This window comes from Perissodus microlepis, chromosome 13, assembly GCF_051167445.1.
Source record: "Perissodus microlepis isolate ML-2025 ecotype Zambia chromosome 13, ASM5116744v1, whole genome shotgun sequence".
NCBI classification, from domain to species: domain Eukaryota; kingdom Metazoa; phylum Chordata; class Actinopteri; order Cichliformes; family Cichlidae; genus Perissodus; species Perissodus microlepis.
Genome location: NC_140473.1, coordinates 6,473,838 through 6,495,189, shown reverse-complemented (window position 1 = coordinate 6,495,189; position 21,352 = coordinate 6,473,838). Strand labels below are relative to the sequence as shown.

The following is a 21,352-nucleotide window of genomic DNA, read 5'->3' as shown; positions in this document are numbered from 1 at the left end:
TTGTAACTTCCACAGCATATTGAAAGAGCGTTACAAAATCGCCTGCGTACCCCATTTAAATATGCACCACAGTGGCAGATGGAGAATGTCAGTGAAGGATTTATATTTCAAGCAGAAACCTGCTCTTGCCTGTTACTCCTAAAGGGAAATTCAAATTAAGTGTTGTTCTTACGGTAATACAAAGTTCACTGAAGACTCCTCTGGAGCAAGAAATGAGACTTTCTCAATAATGTCATCAAGAACCAAGTCCTGGAGCTGCTCTACTGACCAACCTATGATAGGGGCTAGTGTGATTTTACAGTCAAATGGATCATTTCCATTTTCTGGGTAATGCCTGTTAGTGTTTCAATAAAATAAAGCTCATTAGGGTGTAAAAAGGCAGCCAAACATTCACAGTCTAGGACACTAGCCTGTATTTCGCAGATAACAAAAGAACTCCAGGTTTTGTTACTTGGCATCACTGTATATTAAAGGTCTGTGTTTCTGTAGCCTTAGGACAGAGCGGCTTGTGTTCTCACATGTTGATCAATTTGTCAACAATCAAAGAAGGAGCATGTGTCTCATGTTCGTGGTTTTATGCTAGAGGCAGCATCACATTGTACTTCAGAAAATAAGCTGAAAAAATGTTTAATGTGAAAACAAACGCTTTTGACTTCATCAAAATTAAAATAAAGGAGCAGTGCTCTCAGGAGGCTAGTAATCTGTTCTGAGGGTAGAGACCTGCCATCACACTACTCCCCACCCCATTCTCTTTACCCCCACCTCTAGTCATCCACATTGCTGCTGCTGCAGCAGCTACTTAGTAATAAATGGCATTAATTTCGCCCCCAACAAAAAAGGGGGCTCATTTTCCAGCCCATTACTCCAATGCTCCAGCAGAAACAAAGCCTCTGTGCTTGCTGCACTAGAAGTGGGCTGTAAAGTACAGCAGCTACAAAAGAGTGTACACGACAACAGCACACCCACAAGGGAAGAGAGGTGGAGGGTGTGCGTGCATGTATGTTAACAAATACAGTTTTAACGTGGTTACATGGAGTCGAGGACAGCGAAAATGGAGTGCACAGTAGATGTGTGGCGTTTTTCTTCTGTCTATGTGAGACTTTAGTTATTCATCTTGTTCTCTGTAGTCATGATATAAATCTGGACTACAATGAGCCATAATGTGTGTAGGAGTTTTTCTATCGCACATAACAATTATTAAATAATATGAACTGTCCAGACTCTGCTGTACTAGTGAGCCAAACTTAGAGGAAGGCACACCAGTTGTAAGATGAAACGAAAAGCAGCACGACACTACCTAAAACCAGACTTAAGTACCTTGACTGGGCACTCTATAGAGGGATAGCAACAGAGTGAGTTAGTTGTGTGATTAGAGTATTAATTTTTATAACATGCTACTTTATAATTGGAAACATTTCTTGTGAAATATATAATAGTGGGGTTAAACTATTGCTTTATATATCAGGAGACTTCCTGGTTTCAGCTTTGAAAACCAGTCCATTGATGCCAAGCGCAAGACCAAAGTACATTGTACAGGCAGATTGAAGGAAATTGTTTATTTACATAATATTTACTAGAACTTTTATTATTTATTTATTGATCAATGGTCTTTGATCAATGATCAGTGGGCTTTGATCAGTGGTTGCTGATCAATGGTTATGACAATTTTCATATTACTGATCAAGAAACTGACCTCACAGCCCATTGTTCATTCAGTGTACTGGTTTCAGTTATTGTGCAATGTACTGTTTATAAGGCTGGGGAAACCTGCAGTCAGCTGAGACTCCAGAAGTCACTTGGATGAGTGACGAAACGTTTCTCCCACTGAAAACGCTGCGTCCAGATGAACAGAATCAACCTTTGGGACTAACCTAGCTAGGTTAACAGTTAATAGAACTGCAAAAGCTGGTTAAGCTATAGATTATAGGTTATTACAGTAATAAGTGTGTCAGTTAAGATGGATTTTATTATCTCTGAAAAGAGCGAGACTGACTGTTTCCAACCATGTCATTCTAAATCCCAATGTAAATCCCATGTACTAATACTGTAGAATGAGTATGTGATGATTGGTGGGAACTCTTGCTCATACCAATGATAACAAAATTCAGCTAATGGGTTATGAAGGGTGTATTTTAACACAAAACACAATTCTTTACCTAACCAGTTTTGTCCCTAGATATAGGCAAAAGCAAGTGATGCAAGTAAAAATGAATGTGGGAAAAGCAGATGTTCTGGACAGCAATCTTCTGGTTGCAGGTAAGTGCCTCCAGATACAGATATTGCTGGGGTTTATTTTTCCTCCTCACATGAGAAACATACATCGAAGGGGTATCTGCATGTGTCAGAATATGTTGGTGATGGGGTATGAGAAGAAGTGGTTCCTGACCAAGCCACAACTGCACAAACACATGAAATGTACCAGGTTTCTTATCCAACTCTCAAAAATACATTTACTATTATTTTAGGACCTTTTTTTCCAAATCAGCCTGTATAATAAAACTGAAAAACTAATCTGCCATTGTCTGTGGCTGCAAGGTCACTCACCTGAAGTCCCCCTTGTTGTTGGTGACTCTGTCAGCAGGGCAGTATGATGCTGACGTTTCCAGAACCACGATTTCCATTTGCTGAGAAGTGTTGCCACGGGAACTGGTCACCAGGCACTCCCAGATTCCAGCAATGGGCACATCGATGCTGGAGAGAATAACCTCGCTGGAGGAAGAGAGAAGACACGTAAAACTATGAAAATGTGTTTTTAAAATGACATATCCATGAGGGGGTTGTGTCAGTGAACCTCTTCCTATGAGATTTAGGAGAAGTTCGAAGTACCGAATTAGAGCCTAGTCGTACATTTGGGGTTAAATGTAGTTTTAGGATTAGTTTTCTCTCGCGGCTTGATTTTAGGGTGCTTTGAATTATTTTTGGATTAGACTAAGGATTAAAGTCAGTCAAAAGGCATAAAGAGTTAAGGTCATCTTAAGACGTCTGTAGAGTGCAAAGATGTGTGTGCGCTTGCGTGGTTCACCCGATCTAATTCATTCAAGGGACCTTTGTCCATATACAAGTATGTGGTAGCTTAAAACGTTGGCTGTGACTTAAGATGATCATTACTCATGCTTATCTTTCCTACTTTGTCACAGCGATTCCTATCTCAATGGAAAATGCCTGATTAAACAAAGAATGGTGAAACGGTGACAAAGAGCCAATGCAGGGCCATTTGCCAACGCGACTAATCTTGAGGATTTTACTCGTTATAAAAAAACAGAAAAGCCGCTGGAGATGGCTAAGCAACGGGAATAATCACCATGGAAATTCTACCTCCTTAAGAAATGCCAACTGTTTTATTTTCAAATACAATCCAGTTGTAGTCAAATATACACTTTGCTTTGTGTCTGTGTAAAAACCTAATGCCTTTTTTGTGTGTTAATTAAGCTGCATGTGTTCGTAATACACAGTATGCCACTGTATACCCCCACTCGGCTGCATAAAGTTTTTAAATGCGACTTAAGGAACAATGCTGCACAAATGGGAAAGTATTACAGCTGACATGGAAAATCTGAAGTGACAGACTGGACAAGAAACGAAAATCTTTCAGAGTAAAGATGATTAGTGGCTGAGTGGCTCTGATGTGCGAAAGCTGTAATCCCAGAAAACATTTATCAGACGGTGTGAGGAAGGCATTTATTTCGAAAAATGAAATGCCTTCGTTTTTTTCTGCTTCTCTCACTCCTTCTCCCTGTCATCCTTTTTGTCTCAATATGCTTATTAGCAAAATCATTTCCGGCTTCCATGCATGTACTTCAAGAAAGTCAAAACAACCATCCCAACAACCAACACATGTAAACATATTCACACATCCCAGCCTAATACTGCAAAACAAAAACAGGACAATATCTTCTACACAGTATGAAAAACCTACAACTTCTCTGCTTTCCCAACCAACCAAAAAGAAAGAAATATTATCTTAGTACCAGATATTCGTAGTACAGTATGTAAGTGAAATAACTAGTTAAAATACCAATATAGTTTATGTATATAATCCTGGTTAGTTTTTTTTCTTCAGTTTACTAGAACAAATAGAAAGACTGGCATTGATGTGGACATATAAGTAAAGCTCAGAATAGCTCATAAAGTTAGTTTTACACTTCAGAAGCCCACTCATTACCACATCAAACTGTAGAATTAGTTTTGAAATTTCCCACACATGAAATAAAAGAGGTACCATTTTAATTAGTTATCTACAGAAATAACTAGGAATCAATGCATACTAGCTTTTAGTATTTGTGCTAAGCTAAGCTAAATAAAAGATAGCTTGACTATCCGATAAAAGGATTATCACAAATTGTTAAGGCATTGAAGAAACTTTGAAAATGTTCTTAGCAGCTTTGTGATGGAGGGTTTTACACAACCCACATGCTTTTAGAGTAAACTTAAGGTTGAAAAACAAGCCATCTTATATTTTAGATTAGCTAAGACCAAAAATGTGCTGGAAAAGTAAGCAGTAAAAAGTTTAAGAAGTTACTGTCCACATCGATAAAATCCCACAACTTAAAGCATGTGTACGTATCCTTCTGTGTTAAATCTGTACCACAGGTATGAAGGCCCCGTGTCATAAACCCTTTGGAAACCCTGTGCCATAACCTGAGGTGTACCTTCCTAGAAATATAACTACACATCACCACTGATGCAGCCCACACAGATTATAAACACTGGCAATAGTCTGCCTCTTGTGTAGGCTACAGTCATCGGCTCTGCATAGACTAATGCAAAAGTATAAATTAAGCAATTAGCTTATTAAGTAGTCAGTAAGCTTAAGAAGTGCAGGTACAGTAATTTCTCTCTTTTTCCAGTTAGCTTAGCCAAGTGAATACTTAACATTTTATTTAACTTTACCTGATTAGTGACAAATCCACAGTTGTGCACATACAGTACCATTTGGCGTGGTTTTCAAAAAATCTTACAAAAACATATGGCACATGCTGCTTGAACATATCCTTTATTAGACTGGTTACTTGACAGCTGACAAGCTGTCACTGGGTTTCATTTTCACACTAAAAGCAAACATTTGCATAGAGCTGTGAATTTTGTTTGAAACAAAAAACAAATAGGTGTGAATGAACCACAAAACATATTTAAATAATAGTAAACTAGCAAGAGTCCGACTTGTGTTTAACATATGAACTGCTAATGCAAATAAATTGAAATGAGGAGAACATGCATTAAAATGCAAAATCAGTTCATCAGTTAAATGAGCTATTACTGAAATGAAATCTTTCTACTTTGTGATCTGAATCTACTACAGAGGTGATGCGATCATACAGTAACGTTTCCAAATGAAAACACGTTGTGCTTTCATGTGAACTCATCTCCACTGCTACTTGTTTAGAAAGAGGAGGAAGTTCAGTGAATGCTGTTAACATTTCCAACATATGACTTTGCTCCAATGGCTTTCTGTGAGCAAGATATGGAAATGAATAAAATGAGTCCTGATTTCATCTTCTGTGTTCCACTGAAGCTCTCCTTTCTGATTGCTTTTCTAAGACACCCTAAATCAGATTTGAACGCTTGACTGAGATGATGACATTCTGGGCTACAAAACAAATGTGTAGGCCTGTGCCTGGCTCTTTGTTTTTGTGCAAGTGTAAATATGTGTGGTGGCATTTTGTGAGCAAAAGTACATTTTCAGTTGTCTGAAAAGGACCTATTTTTTGCCTTGTACTGTCATTATGACAGATCTTCTTACATATACAGTAAGAATGTTTGCATGCCTTACTGAACCTTACTCCAGGAATAACATACTCCCCAACATGACTGTGATGATTTTACATGCTTATTCTGTCTGACACAGTACAAAAACCTCACATTTTCAATCCCCCTCTCTCTCCCCATGTCTCTTCTCCAGCCCCACTTAAACTGAAATGAAGCCCTGTGGAACAGAAAGGATGCTGTGTTAAACTTTGGATGGGCTCTCCATTAAAACCTTCTTGGCACAGTCAAGCCTGTCTTCACAGTACAACAGTTACACAGCATACAACAATGAGGACATGGTGTCTGGAAACCCAATATAAACAGATAATATAGATAAAATATTAAGAGGTATTTTGAAAGACTAAATCCATAGATCAAGTCAAGCTTCTCAGGCTACTTGCACAGGACCTGTATTAAACGGAGGCTGCAGTAATTCATAGATTACTCATCAAACTCTGTGGTGGTTACATTTTGTTTTTACCCAGGATAATGAAACGGGAAACTCTTGCTGTCTGTAAACCCAAAGTTTAGTAAATTGTTTATCGATTTAGCAACGGAGATGCGAAGAGACCCGAGTATTCCAGACCTTCTTCTGTGGCGTATTAGAGTGAAAAAAGTAATATACAATTTGCACAGGATAGCGTCCTCATTTCACCCAAAACTCTCTTCTCCCATCCTGCACTTCATCTTGTCCAATACCTCCTCCAGTTTCCATAGGAACCTTTTAATGACTGGGATCACCTGCTCCTGTTGCTCATGCCGTTGTATTTACTTAAAGAGGACGTTTTGTACTCATTTCACGCTTCACTTTCATTTTTTGGTTTTAAGGGAGTAGCTTTGTTTGATTTACAATTCAACCTAATTTCTATTTATCTTAGACCCTCTGTGCAGCTCTATCATCATCCACTATATGAAGGGCGTTGTCTTGTCCTCCCTTTATGTTTACCTTCCTCTGATTGGCTACCCATCCTAAGCAGAAGGGCTGAATAGGCGGAGCTGCTGTGCTCGAGACCAAATACCAGTTTTTTTCTGTCTTTCATCATCAAACAATTTTGTCAATAGTGTCTAAAAATTAGTCGAACCAGGCAGCGCTAGTGTGATCTATAATGAATTAAGTAATTAGTGAATTACAAATTAATAATAATTTTATAATGTTTAATTTAATGTACAGTGTATCAAATGTATAATCTATGGTAGTGAGTAGAATCCCTGCCCTGGTAAATGGTGTCATTCTTTGCATTTATACTTTGACTTTTTTTTTTTACTTTTAATGAAATATAGTATTTTTGGATATTTCCAAATTGTGATGTTTAATACAATATCAACATTGTTTTACATCATTTTATATATTAACTCATGAAATCAAGTTTACTGTATTTAGGATATATCAAAAATTTAATGTCAGATAAATAACTGTATAAATGTACTTAAGACAAAGAGATTTCAAACCCTGCAACATTTTCCAGCACATAATTTCATGCATTTTGTTAGGTGAATATTTTTGACTTGTATAGATGAACCATAAAGCATGTGGCATCAGTGTTGGGTGTAATGCGTTACTAAGTAACGCGTTACTGTAATTAAATTACTTTTCCACTGAAAAAGTAGAGTAACTAAATATTGTTCATTTTTAGGTATTTTAATTACAGTTACTTACAATGTACTTGCGTTACATTGTAAAATAATTAAACTCGCTGAATATCATTATTTAATGTCAATAATTTATCTTCTAAACGTAGAAGTAAACTCTGCCGCTTTAACATCGCTGTAGTGCAGCTGCACGTCATTTCGCGCCAGTTTGCTGCATAGTCGTATTCTAAAGCGGAAGATGTTGGACTCGGTTGAAGCGAGTGGCTGTTTTTTGAAATGGACATATTCCCGTCTCTTCACTTTTCTGAAACAAGCAGAGAAGAACATTACAGTAATATGTCCTGGGGAGAAAAAACTATCGGCCGCTGTTAATAGCACGAGTAATCTACTGAAGCGCCTGACACGAGAGTATAGACGAACACTTCTGAGTGATCCTTGTTCATCATCCATGGATAAAACCACGGCAACTCCTGCTAAGCAGGCAAAACGTGATTTTACTTCAGCAGCACAGAAAGCGTCTGAAGGTGAGCTTAAAAAATGATTGCAGCCTATATTGTGGAAGAGATGCTACCGCTGCGTACTGTAGAGTCTCCGTCTTTAAAAAAATGTATTTATTATTTAAAGAGTTTAATTTCTATTGTTTGTCCACTCAAGGTTTATAGGGATTTTAAAAAGTATTTAGTTAAATTACTTATTGAGTAATTAAGTTACTTTTCTGACACAGTAATTAGATAAGTATTTTAAAAACAATATTGACTAAGTAATTAGTAATTAGTAATTAATTACTTTTTTAAAGTAACTTACCCAACACTGTGTGGCATACAAACATACAGTGAAAAAAGTTAAGCAATGAAATTCTCTTTTGCTTAATGGATGTATATTTGAACAAGCACTATAATATACATTATACACTTAATGGTGACGAACTGGCTGATGATTTTAGTGGAACATTTATCGATCGTTGACATGGCCCCTTAATGATACATATATTTAAATACAATGAGCACAGTGAAACACACAGTGGCAGTAGTTGAAACGTAGTTACATTTCTGAGAAAATGGACCAAGTCCATCCATCCATCCTTTCTCTTCCGCTTATCCTTGTCAGGGTGCACCCTGGACAGGTCGCCAGTCTGTCGCAGGGCTAACACGTAGACACAGACAACCATTCGCACTTACATTCACACCTATGGGCAATTTAGAGTTTCCAATTAACCTATTTCCACAAACTGCATGTCTTTGGACTGTAGGAGGAAGTCAGAGTACCCACAGAGAACCCACACAAACATGGGGAGAACATGCAAACTCCACACAGAAAGACCCCAGCCTGATGGCGGAATTGAACTCAGGACCTTCTTGCTGTGAGACAACAGTCCTAACCACCATTAGTTTTTTCAAATTATTTATGTCATCACTTTAATTGTTTTAAAAAAAATGTATTTACATGTTTACTAATAAACACATGTGAAAATTTTGTTTTCCAATAGACAATAACACTTATTCAGGAACATTGCACATGTACTGTAATGGTTGTAACCTGTTAATGTGCCGAACATAACAAGGTTGTAATGAAACATTATATTTAGAATGTAAATATATCATTCCCTATATACCCATATTATGTCAACATAGACAATAAAACAAAGTTCTAATAGTATTAATGTCATTTTGACATTCAGATCAATCTATTTACCTTGAAGGAGAGGTCAGAGGTCAAATGTGACATGATATTTTGAATCTTTTTCCAGTACTTTTCATGTGTTAGCAAGTTATAAGGCTTATTTTTAAAATTTGCCAAATAAATCCTTAAATTGCTCAGGTGAGCCTTGGTGGATATTTTATTTTATTTTTATTTTTATTTTTATTTTTTTTTGTTTCACACATGGTACAGCAGTAATGCATTCCCATACACAACCTTCCTTTCAATTAAAGTAACACTGTTTCCATGCATGAAAAGGAGCAGGAAGAAGAATAAATTCTTATTGATACCCGCCCCCTATCTGTGATAATACAAGTAGGCAACCAAAATTACACTATGACAATTTTCTGCACATAACAAAACAAAACAAAGCAAACAGAACAATATACTCAACAATGAGCAAAACCACTAAATATCAAACTAAAAGGATCATTTTTCTACAATTAAATTCTATTCTTTTCAACTTCTTCATATTGGTTTATCATTTTATTCTTATAGCAGATTTTAAATTGAGAAACATTTATACAACACTTAAGATGATCACTGAGAGAATTCCAGTTTCTTATGCCTATGACTGTTGGACACATTTGCCTTTGTGTGGTTCGAGCAAACCGGTGCTTAAAATAAAACTTCTTTCTGCCGTCCCCATTTTCTGAACACAATACAAATAAACTTTGTAACTTAAGAGGTAGTGTTTTATTTTTCGCCCTAAACATAATAGTTAAAGTCTGTAATTTCACTATGTCTTCTAGTTTTAACAATTTCGATTTTATAAACACATTATTAGTGTGTTCTCTATAACCCAGATTTCACCAGATTGTTAACATGACCTTGCTCTAAACCCCTATAAAGTTTTATCAGAATCAAGCTATTGTGTTTACAGACAAAAAAAAAAAAGTAAAAAAAAACCCTGCTGGTGTGGTGTCAATAATAACCCTATCAGGAATGTTTACACAATAGGTGTCACTGCAGCACACAAACCAAAACAGATCAGTGTGATAGCAGTTCCTCTAAATTAGAGCGTCTCTCTCTCTCTCTATCTCTAGACATGAATAGTGCGCAGAGGGGACAGTTACATCACTGTTGAACAAATGCCAAATCTCTGAATGCTGGGAAATACAGAGGGAAATACCCCCACCCCCATACACAAAACCTCCCACCCTCACCTCTCCTTTTCCTCTCCTTCTCCCTCCCTCCCTCCGCCTCCTCCTCCCCCCGACAACTTCGCTGCTAAATATTCTGCTGAGGGATGATCACTAACATCCCTGGTGAGCTGCTGCACCCAGAAAAAAAAAAAAAAAAAAACAGAGAGAAAGAAGAGCAGGGAAACCATGGAGCAGCCTGTTTAGTTTTCAGGGAGGGGAAAAAAGGTCATTTTCACATAATGAACATATGAAGAAATCACACCACTTAGTGAAAATCAATAGGGCAGAGGCACACACAAGCCGCAGAAAGCACTGACCTACATCCTCAGTAATACTGCACTATTGTAGAGCAGCTCCCAAAGGACTCATTAAGAACATTTATGCTTGTGCATTGATATTTAACACTTTGTTTACACAATGTTGCTTATGAGACTGTAAAGTTTCAATCTGTCCCACCTCAACTCAGCTATGTAGGAAATGTTCCAAAACAGCATTGTTTGTGAATTTGCGTCAACTGATTTTGTCAATTTTTAAATGCCTAAACGAGTATATGTGTGCAATCATGGTATGCACACACACACACACAGTGGCATAATTCACAGATTCACTACTCCCACTGTAGCAGCTTCCATGAAATTAGCTCCATGTCTTAAACCACTCGATGCGCTACACTATATAATGTGGACTATAAATAATTTACACCTCCTGTTATCGTTGTTTGACTTCATCCAATGTAACTAAGAGCTTTTCTTTTTCTTTATTGAGTGAAACTGGCAAGCAGTAAAGTGATGAACCCAGAGGTAAAACCCTACAGTATGTGTGGACATAATCACATTTGGTCTCCTTATCAACTGACGCTGCACAAAAGCTCGTAAACAAATGGCGAAATCCAGCGCGGAAAACAAAGGAGGAAAAAAAAAGCTACCAAAAAAGAAACAGAGACAGAAATTTAAGGAAAATACTGCAGAATGCAATAAGAGAGGAAAGAGATGCTGGTAAAAGCAGAAAGAAATTAAAGTTTATGCGCAACAAAATGGAAAAAGAGCTTTCAGAGAGATCACCATTACAAACACTTTGCCTTCTTTGCCTTCACATCAGGTTTTGTGTAAGATTAGCCTGATTAAAAATGGAGAGGATTAAGGAAGATACATCCAAAGTGTCTGCTGTTGCTAGCTACAGGGCTCTGAAATGTTTGATTAATGAAACATGAATCACAGGCTGATCCCACTGCTGCTGCTAGCATAGCTAACACTGGGAGTTTGGCCTGACACCATTACTCAGCAGGAGTTTGACCCGCGTCGCAGAACCACCAGGCCTCATGGGGCCCGTTTCTTTGCTGCTATTCACTGTGAGCAATGTAAATGGCTTCACTTATCGGCCCACCTGCTCTAGCAAATGAGAGGCCATGATGACATGGCACAGCATGAAATGAGAGGGAGCTGATAGATACAAAAAAGAAAAAACAGAAAACAAAAACACCAAACACTTTTCATAATGTTATGCCCGTTTCAATAAGCAAAACACCCTGTCAGGCTTTGAATGTCTACACTGGCTGCCTGCCTGATACTGCCTAAAGCAGGATAAAGCAGAATTTAGATGAGAAAATAGCTGCAAAACATTTTGGGTTCACCTTCAAAGAGGTCACTTCACTGAGGCTTTGGCATCTCTGCTCACACTGCTGCAACGCTGTGCAACAAATCCAGATGAGGGCTTTAAGCTACGCGCTAAATCCTGTGTATTCAGTCTTTCCCCTCTGATGGGGCATGCAGGGCGAAGCTCACTGACTCAGAAGACATTTATCCAAGGTGAACGACACCAACACGGCCTGCGATGACTAATATCTTGTCCACTGTGCTTAAATAAGCATCGACTGCATCTGGCATGTCAAAGGTCAAAACATCAGTTAAGTTTTTTCTTTTTCTTTTTTTTAACAAAATTTTTGCAGGGCTGATGAAGTCAAAGCACTAATTTTCCCCCCCTCCCTCTCTCCCTCCCACACACACACACACACACACACACACACACACATTGTTCTCTCAGCACTCCACTTTAAGATACAGCAAAGGGTGAAGGGTGAAGTTCAGCCCATGCACAGCAGATTGTTTTTGTTGGCCCAAGCTCTGTTATTCACTCATCAGCTATGGAACTAATGTCTGCTTTTTGTAGGTTTTCTACATGAGGGAGACACTCTCAGGTGCCAAGAGAAACATGACCTAAATAGGTTCCACTTGGAGTAGAAAATTACATTATTTGTGTATACTGGGATAAGAGTGGTGCGTAATTGCAAATGGGGCCCTAATCAGAATGGGAGTGTTGGGAAATTCATCGGGATACTGTGCTGGAAAAGAAAGACAAAGTTTTGAGGAGAGGGAGATGGGTTCATGTAGTCTAAGGCTGGAAGAGACACTGACAGACGTCACCAGTCTGTACACAACCATAATAGAGGGTTTGTTACATAAGGTGTTTGGACCCCCGAATATGCATAATGAGGGCTGAGTGACTTCAAGCCTAAATCTCACTGTCTCCAGTGAGTTTTCTTTCTCATGACATCAAATGGTGAAAGTTGTACTCAGACTCTTTACTTTAAGCTACTGTTTGCAAAGAATAGGGAATACAAATAATGTGTAGTTATTATGTTTAATAGTTATTATGTTTAATAACCATAGTCAATCTGATCTTAATCTGAGCTCACAAATCAAAAGTTGGAGATCAAAACTGTAGATTCAATTCAATCAAACTGAAAATAAAACGAAAATATCGGGGACGTGGAAAATAAGATATTGAAATATGATAAATCTGTAAAAAAATCAGTACATGCTCTTCACTATTATAAAAAAAAAATAATGATTATACATTATTATTCTTTCTGGACTTAACTGCAGATTCATCAGCTGTAAAGAAATCATTCACATATTTTTAGCTTGAAAAAATATTGCAATATCATTACTCACCTGGCTTGTTTACACATATATAAGAAACAGTGATTTAGATTGTGTCATGTGCCATGTGTACCACTGTGTATAGCACTCCCTCTTTCTTTAACAACAGTATATAAATGTCTGGGATGTGAGGAGAGCAGCAGCTGGACTTCTATATGCTCAACAGTCCCGGATCTTCTTCATCATATTTTTCATGTCATAACGCGCCAAATGTTTTCAGCTGGTGAAAACTGCAGAAAGGCCCGTTCAGCATTTGGACTCTTCTACTATGAAGCCATTCTGAGTTAATAGATTCAGTATGAGGTTTAGCATGGTCTTGCTAAAATATGCAAGGCATCCCTTATAAAAAAAAACCTCATCTGGATGGACGCATGTGCTGCTCTAAACCTGTAGAACTGCTCAGCATTGATGGTGCCTTTCCAGATGTGCAAGCTGACAATTTCATAGCTGCTAATTCACCCCTATACCATCAGAGAATGGTATAGGGGTGCTCCTTCTCCAGGCTCTTCAAAAACAATTTCAAAATTCCGATTTCTGACCACAGAACAGTTTTCTACTTTGTCTAAGTCCAATTTAAACAAACTTTAGCCCATAGAACACGGTAGTGTTTCTGGATCATGTTCCCATATGGCTTTTTCTTTGCATCACAGAGCTTTAACCTGTATTTGTGGATGGCACACAAACTGTGATTTCTGTAACAGTTTATGAACCCATGCTGTGATTTCCATAATAGAATAATGCCACTTTTTAATGCTGTGCTGCCTTAAATTGAATTAATGCCATTGCGCCACACTTTTGTGATGTAGTTTTTTTGCAGACTGGTGAACCTCTGCCCATCTTTAATTCTAAGAATGTCTGCCTCTCTAAGACCCCCTTTTTATACCCCAAAGTATTGCTGATGAGTTTCAAAATGTTCCTCCAGCTGTTACTGTTTAGTGCCATTTACTTTTCCAGCCTGTCGCAATTGGGTTTGTACTTAATACCCAACTGATGCTCCCATCTTTATCAACAAGACAGGACTGAGCTATCGCAGCAGCTGCACTAGTCACCATACTCAACATGTAGTTTTTGCTGCGCCGCGTCATGTCTTGCATGTGTAATGCATGTGGGCATCCTTCTTCTTTTAAGTGTATCCCTCACCCTTCACTTCTTGAAGAATTACAACCTACACTACCTACACAATTTAGTATTGCAGTACTTCCACTGTCCCCTTTGTTACACTATTAGAAAAAGTTACTGCATATTAGATTATGTGTATGTACATGCAGTTCAGTTGGTAACAAGTGTCTGAGGGTCGATCTTTATTGCAGTTTTCAGTGTTGTAGCAATGCAGAGGCATAGGGACAACTTGAAAAAGAGGAGACATTCTGGAGAAAACTCTAAAAAAAGAAAAGTGATGCTGATGCTGAGGTTTATTCTGAGCTGTTATAGCTATCATTTAGAAGCCCACCAAGTCCAGTATGCCTCCAGCATCAGTGTAAATGAATAAAGGGCTGTGATGATGTCACAATTGGCACAAGTGTCAACCGTTGCGGTGACCACAAATGAGGCTTAAGGAACATTTAAGACTGGTGATTAATTTTACTAGTTAATATGCTAGTAGGTAGTTAAATCCATAATGCATTACAATTTTAAGCTGATTATACAGTATTTGGCATGTAAAATCTTAATCTGCAATACAAGCTGCACGAGCCGCCAAATAGTGTTTAGCGGATAAAAAAAAGTACAATATTTCTTGTTAAATTGTAATTAAGAACATATAAAGCAGGATGATGTCAAACTATTCAGGCTCAAGGACCTTGGAAATGTGCCAGTATTTGGTAGCACTTCCCTGTTACGACTGTAAGCACTGAGAAGAGAGTGACAAAGTATTGTATTGATCCCTAACGGTGAACACCTTGATTGAAATGAACCTAAAACATTCATCACCACTGAGACACAAAGACACCAATACATCACTAAAAGCACCCACACTACCTTTAATCTAATTATGCCACCACAGGGATCACCGAGAACGATTATTCACCACTGAGTTAATTTTACATAATAAAAGCAAATAAACCCCACTGACTATCAGTGGTATTTGCAGCAGGGGAAACGGTATACCTTTCCACTAATGGAGCGGAAAAGTAGCTGGTGCTGCTGCTGCCAAACACACCACACAACAAGAGGCGTTCTGGCCCCGTTAACACAGGGAAACATATTTCTGTCAGCACTCCATCAATATTTATGTTAGAGAGGCCAAGTAAGAAAAAGGCAACAGTTAAAGCAATCAGCAGCAATGTGTTCTTGTGTCTGAGCCCTGTTGCCACGGCATTATGTCAAAAACATTAACTGTAACACACAAACAGAGGAGTGCATGAGCACGCCCATGACACAAAGCAGGCCAACGCTAAGGCAGCAAAGATGGGAAGAAGACAGAGGTTTGAGGCAACGTCTTATATCAAAAAATAAACATTTTAAAAAATGCACAAAAGCCAGTGTTGCTGCTTTAATTTATCACTGCAATTATGATTCAGCATCTGTTCCTCTTAGCGTGTAAACAGCTAGTGCTCGGGGAGCGGCTGGACGGCCAACCTCTAGAGACGGGCCGCGGATTGCTCTGAGGTGTTGGCACCGTGCCAAGCCAATTTTGCCCTGTCCTTTCAGATCCTTATCAAGGGCGGTAATAACAAAAGGTAAATCACAGCCTCTATGAGTGAGTGAGAGAGCACGTGTGTGTTTCCGCACGCATATTTTACATCTGTTCCCGTGGAAGTGGCTGTGCTGCATGAGTAAACGCATGCATATTCTGACGAAACTCTTCATGCATCAGCATATTTGTATGTGGATTTTGACTGCGTGGGCTTAGTTGGGCTCTGACTGTGTGCATGTGGGTCATTGCAACAGGGCAGTCAACAGCTAATCAGACATTAGATGCACTCCCCTATCCTCTGTGCACACCTTGTGAGCAGGCAGCAGTCGTGAATAAGGGTTTCTTCCACGTAGATGCCTCGGTCTTCCTGCGTGGTCACAATGTGCCCGTTATGACGCCACAGCAGCTCCACTGATGGGTCCAAGTAGGAAGCGGTGCACTGCAGGGGGAGGCGGTCACCATGGAAAACAAGCTGCCTTCGGGAGGGGATAAGCTGAAACAGGGGCATCTCCAAAGGTCCATCTGGAACACGAAGAAGATTTAAAGCAGAATGGTTATCTTGTAAAGCTTCCTTTTGCTTCTTTGAGACAGGAAAAAAGCCAGAATGGAGATTTTCAGACTCCGCATCACATATGGATTCAAATCAGGCATCAGGTCTTTGCACATATTCCACCACAAGCACAAGCATTCTTCTCGGGAAAACCAAACACGCATGCTCCTTAAAATATTATAAACACACAGAAACCTTTTGTCAAGGTCACACCCCTCCCCCATCCTTCACACACTGTTGCTGTTGCTCAGCAAAACCAACAGGAGCTGATAAAGTGACAGCCTAGAGTGCTCCCCTGGACTCTCCTTGACACCTAAAATTTTCACATAGGAAGCTGACAATAGTGCCAGCAGCTGGCCAGGTCAACAGGCTTTTTTGCCAAAGATAAAAGGCTACAACTGGGAAGAGATTAGAAGCCATAGGAGTGTTTAGTCTAGTGCCAGAAAATGGACCTGATTTTGGAAAAATGATTGATCTAAGCATACTGTTGAAATATGATATACAACACAGTGTAATGTCTCTAATCATACTGAACCCTTGGAGATCAGTGCTGTCTATTTTGCAGGGCATGGATTGGTGCCTTGACAGCTCAGTGCACTACACTGGGAACTCTCTCAGAGCTTGAAACAATAAAAAAATATCTGTGAATAAAAAAAAATCCAGTTAAAAAAATCATGTAAATATAAACATAATGTAATAATTAGAAAATCAAGGTATTTTATTTTTATTCACGTTCCTTGCACATGCTCCAAAGAGCAACATAAGCAGGCAATTTGCCTGCATTGTGTCTTTTGTAATAAGTTATATATGCTGAAAGCACCAGACACACAATTCAATTTGTGGCTCATAAACCCTTTTTATTGCTCGATGAATTGGTTTGAAAGAGGAAAACAGTGAAAGATCCATGTTGGGTGGTAGCAAAAGGTCTAAGTTCACAAGTTGACATTTCCCTTGAGTAGCCTTGAGTAGCTAGCAATATTACTTATTGTAACATAGAACCCACAGGGCAATCACAGCTATTAACACAAGCAGAGCCTTGACCTCAGCTTTCTACATAAGTAGTTTATAATCATAGGTGTATAATTAAAAGTGACATGCTTTTGAGAGTGACTTTAAAAACTGGTCACTAATATTGCCTCCTCCACGGCAATATCTCAGTGTAATTGCTTGATGACCCTGTTAGATTGTCGAGACTCTGTGACAGTAGTGGCAGATGAAGCTTTGCTATCTCCTCTGCATGAAACACAACAGAAACAGCATGGGGGCCATTGACTGTTGACTAGTCTGGTGCTAACACTGTTGAAACAACACTTTGAGGCAAGGATCAGAGTGTGGCTGCTTGCCTTTGGCCACTGGACACTGTCAGAGCAAAATGTAATTGTTGGCTGTGGGTTTGGGAGTGTGTGTAGGACAACCAAAGGAAGTCAGGGACAGGGACAGAGACATAATTATATGTGCAAGAACTAGGGGCATGTGCACTGGAGCCGAGTCTGTGAAAAAAAAAAACAGTGCAATGCTTTTGAATTAGCAGTGCCTTAGCACCAGATTATATGTATGCATCTTCTTTTAAATCCTATGTGAAATATACAGTTGTGGCCAAAAGTTTCCATACACTCATCATGTGCATGAATGTAATGGTAATTTGGAGGTTCTAACAATTTCCTTTAACTGGTATTTTTCCAGCAATCATCATCTTTAATGATTAAAAAATAAGAATTGGGTGCTCATGTTTGATTTTATTTTGGAATTTCTCTAACTTACACAGGGACACAACTATACATAGAGACTGAAATATATACAGACAGTCATCTTAATCTTTTAATAAGTGGTGATGAAGGTGCTAAAGTGTCAATTAACTTTTCATTCAAGACTACACCTGGAAGATTCTCTTTGCTAGCACGAAATTTACTTGTTTGACAGGACTCATTGGATTCACCAATGGTCGGAAAAATGGGAAAGTCCAAGAACCTTAGTGAAGGAAAATTGTAGATTTACACAAGGTCTGTTGGAGCCATTTCTAAAAAACTGCAGATTGTCAATTGCAGGTAAGTACAAGTTATTCAGATATGCCAAGATCTGGAAGATGACTCTAACTGAAGAGCCAAAGGTAAAAATCGAGTTAGTATGATTCTAATCATCTTGAAAGTTTAAATTTGATCTTCAACCCAGGCCAATCTGTAGTGCTGATAGTGTTTCATTATGTGTTTTCTGTTCAGGTGTATTTTCACTGCACTGGCACTTTATTGGGATCATTTTCATGCTATATAATGAAGCCATTGCCAATTAGACAATTTTCAGACTATACTGCATGGTGCACCAAAATCTGATGGGACTTTTCAGCGTTCATAACTCCATCGGTTTAGACAACATCAACTGGCTAAAATGCAGCCGTCACCCAGCTTCCACCATGTTTTACAGATTGCTGTAGACACTCACTATTGGACCGCTCTTCTTGACCTCCTCTCTAAAAAAGATCATGGCGCAGCTTAGTATGGCAAAGTTGCATCTAAACAATACACAAGAATTCTGGAACAATGTTCTTTGGTGCAGTGACACCAAGATGGAAATCTGTGGACATACTGCACAGCTCCACTTTTGGTAAAAACCAAGTCATTGAGCCAATCATGAACTCCTCTGTGTACCAAAGTATTCTAGAGTCAAATGTGATGCCATCTGTCCCATATGGAAAAGATATATATACATTTTATAAAGTTTGTATCTGTCTTATGTGAAACTTGTATGAAAAGCATACAAGAGTGAAAACAGATATAAGATCCCTTGAAAAATGATATAAATGAAACTTGTATGTTTTGGATACTTACTAAAACAATATATGAAAATAATGAGAAAGTGGCCACTTTCATGAGTAAATCATATAAGCCTTATATGATTCACTATATGAAGTAGGCTACATCTTATGCAAGTCTTTTATGTTTTTACTATTTCTTTTCCATACGTCTGACAGCTAAAGCTTAACTGAAGCTGGCTCACTCAACAGGACAAAGATCCTGAGCACGGCAGTAGGTCTACAACAGAATGGCTCAAAAACAAAAGGGTCAATGTCTTGCAATGGTAAGGTCCAGACCTCAAATTCAACTCGACTGACATGCTGTAGTGGGATTTTACCCTAGATTTTAATGTAGAAGTCACTTAAAATGTGAATGTCCAAGTCAAAGAGAGTGAGCGAGACAACAGAAGCTTCAGCCGTTTTGTGTCAGTAGGAGTTGTGTCCTGGTTCAAGTCATTCAGAGCTCTTGCTGCTGCATCATTCAAATGCAAATTCAATTCATCAATTTAAGAAATCATCCATCCATCCATTTTCTTAACTGCTTATCCAATTCATGGTTGCGGAGGGGCCTGGAGCTTATCTCAACTGTCAGTCCACAAGAGGAGCGGTACACCCTGGACAGGCCACCAGTCCATCACACGGCTATTTGAGCAATCGCTTTAATTTAGCAATTTTTAAAGTATAGACCAACCTCCATATCCCCCATTTGTTATGGATCATTGCCCCCCTAGAGGATTTATTTTCTTTATTGCTACATTTACTGTATTCATGCACAACTGAATTGGATTCAAATCCACACTAAAAATAAAACAAAATAAAACACGCAGATATTCTCAAACACGTACTGTCTGTTTGTATAGTCACTTCATTATCCCTTTCTCAAAGCAACTGGTTTTAAAAGAGGTGCATGACTGAACTTCAAAGACTTGTATGACAGACTATCTTGAGGTATATTTCATGATATTTTTGCATCATTAAATTATTGGAGTCGCACCACAGGCTAAGAGACGTAGTGCTGCACGTGAAACTCAGTTTAATGACATGATACCCGTGCAGTTGCACTACTGTGTCATCATGCAATAAAAACCGCTAAAGAAAGCAGCGTCTTGTTGGGCAGTGTATAACATGCTGCGTTAGTTTTGCACTTTATGTCTGGGCTGTTGTGCTCCTCCTACCAGGGTTAAAGAACCAGGAGTCCATCAAACAGACAGCCCTGACCCCAACACAGGAAGCACCTGATCTCCTAAGGAAGCCGCGTGCACTCTTCCGTTCCCCCTCATTTGCAGGCAGCACCCGACCTGTATCACTGGAGGGGTGAGAGCTTGTTGCTGGAATGTATGGTGTAAACATCTGCAAACCATCAGGCAGGAGCCGTTGGAGAGAGAAATAAATTTGTCCTCAGTGACAAATTTTCATAAAAACAATGAGGGGATAATCTCATTTTAAGCATACTTTTGATTCCATGTTTGAATTTTATTATATTCCAGGTCATCATTTTTCTTGATAGCAAGAATGTGGTATCAGGTGCTGAGAGATAGTCACGTACTTGGATGTACATTGCTGGAAAACATTCCTTTACAAACTGTTGCCATATGAAAACAGCAATCATCAAATGACATTTAAAATATGACTCTCAGAGCACTACACAAGTTAATGGATAAGGTACTGTAAGATAGAGTTGTACTGTGGACAAGTGTATGAAGCCAAGCATGCCTGAGAGCAGGACTTTATCATTGTAATTCCATGATGGATGCTTTAGGGCCTAAAAGCAGTGCCTCCTGTCTTGCCACTGGATTCCACTCATGGCTCTTTGTCCACTGACTATGCAGAATTACTCTGTAATTGGTTTGGCTTGTTCTACGTAAATGAAAAACACATACAGTTAGGATTACATAGAATTTCTCCAGAATGTCTGCATTGCAGTGTCTGGATGCAACTGCAAAAATGCAAACTGTAGGGTAGAGATATGTATTCTGCACATGGGCTACATTAGTTTTTTTTTTTCCTTCTGCAAACTATTTGACATCGTGCATACAGTGCATCCCAATGTAATGCCCCTTTGCATTATATATACACATACACACACAGACATACACCAGCACTAAACAATGATTTTTCTCATTCCAGTGCAATATCCCCTGTGCGAGCCAGATGTAAGGAGAAGAGGAGGATGATTCTATCACATATGAGATACAATTCCCCTGTGGACAGCAGCACGGAGCAGGGAGATAGAGGAACGGAGGGGAGACAGAGGCAGGCAGG

General features: G+C 38.9%; 1 protein-coding gene across 1 annotated transcript in view; it reads right to left on the bottom strand.

The window, feature by feature from the left end:
* Positions 1–21,352, bottom strand: part of adgra1b (adhesion G protein-coupled receptor A1b) — a 173,380-nt gene that overhangs the window by 109,251 nt on the left and 42,777 nt on the right. Inside the window, exons 7-8 of the mRNA XM_084948189.1 lie at positions 16,061–16,274; positions 2,545–2,709 (exon numbers count right to left, since the gene is read on the bottom strand). Coding sequence (XP_084804315.1) covers positions 2,545–2,709; positions 16,061–16,274 — 379 coding nt within the window. The remainder of the gene's footprint in view (positions 1–2,544; positions 2,710–16,060; positions 16,275–21,352) is intronic.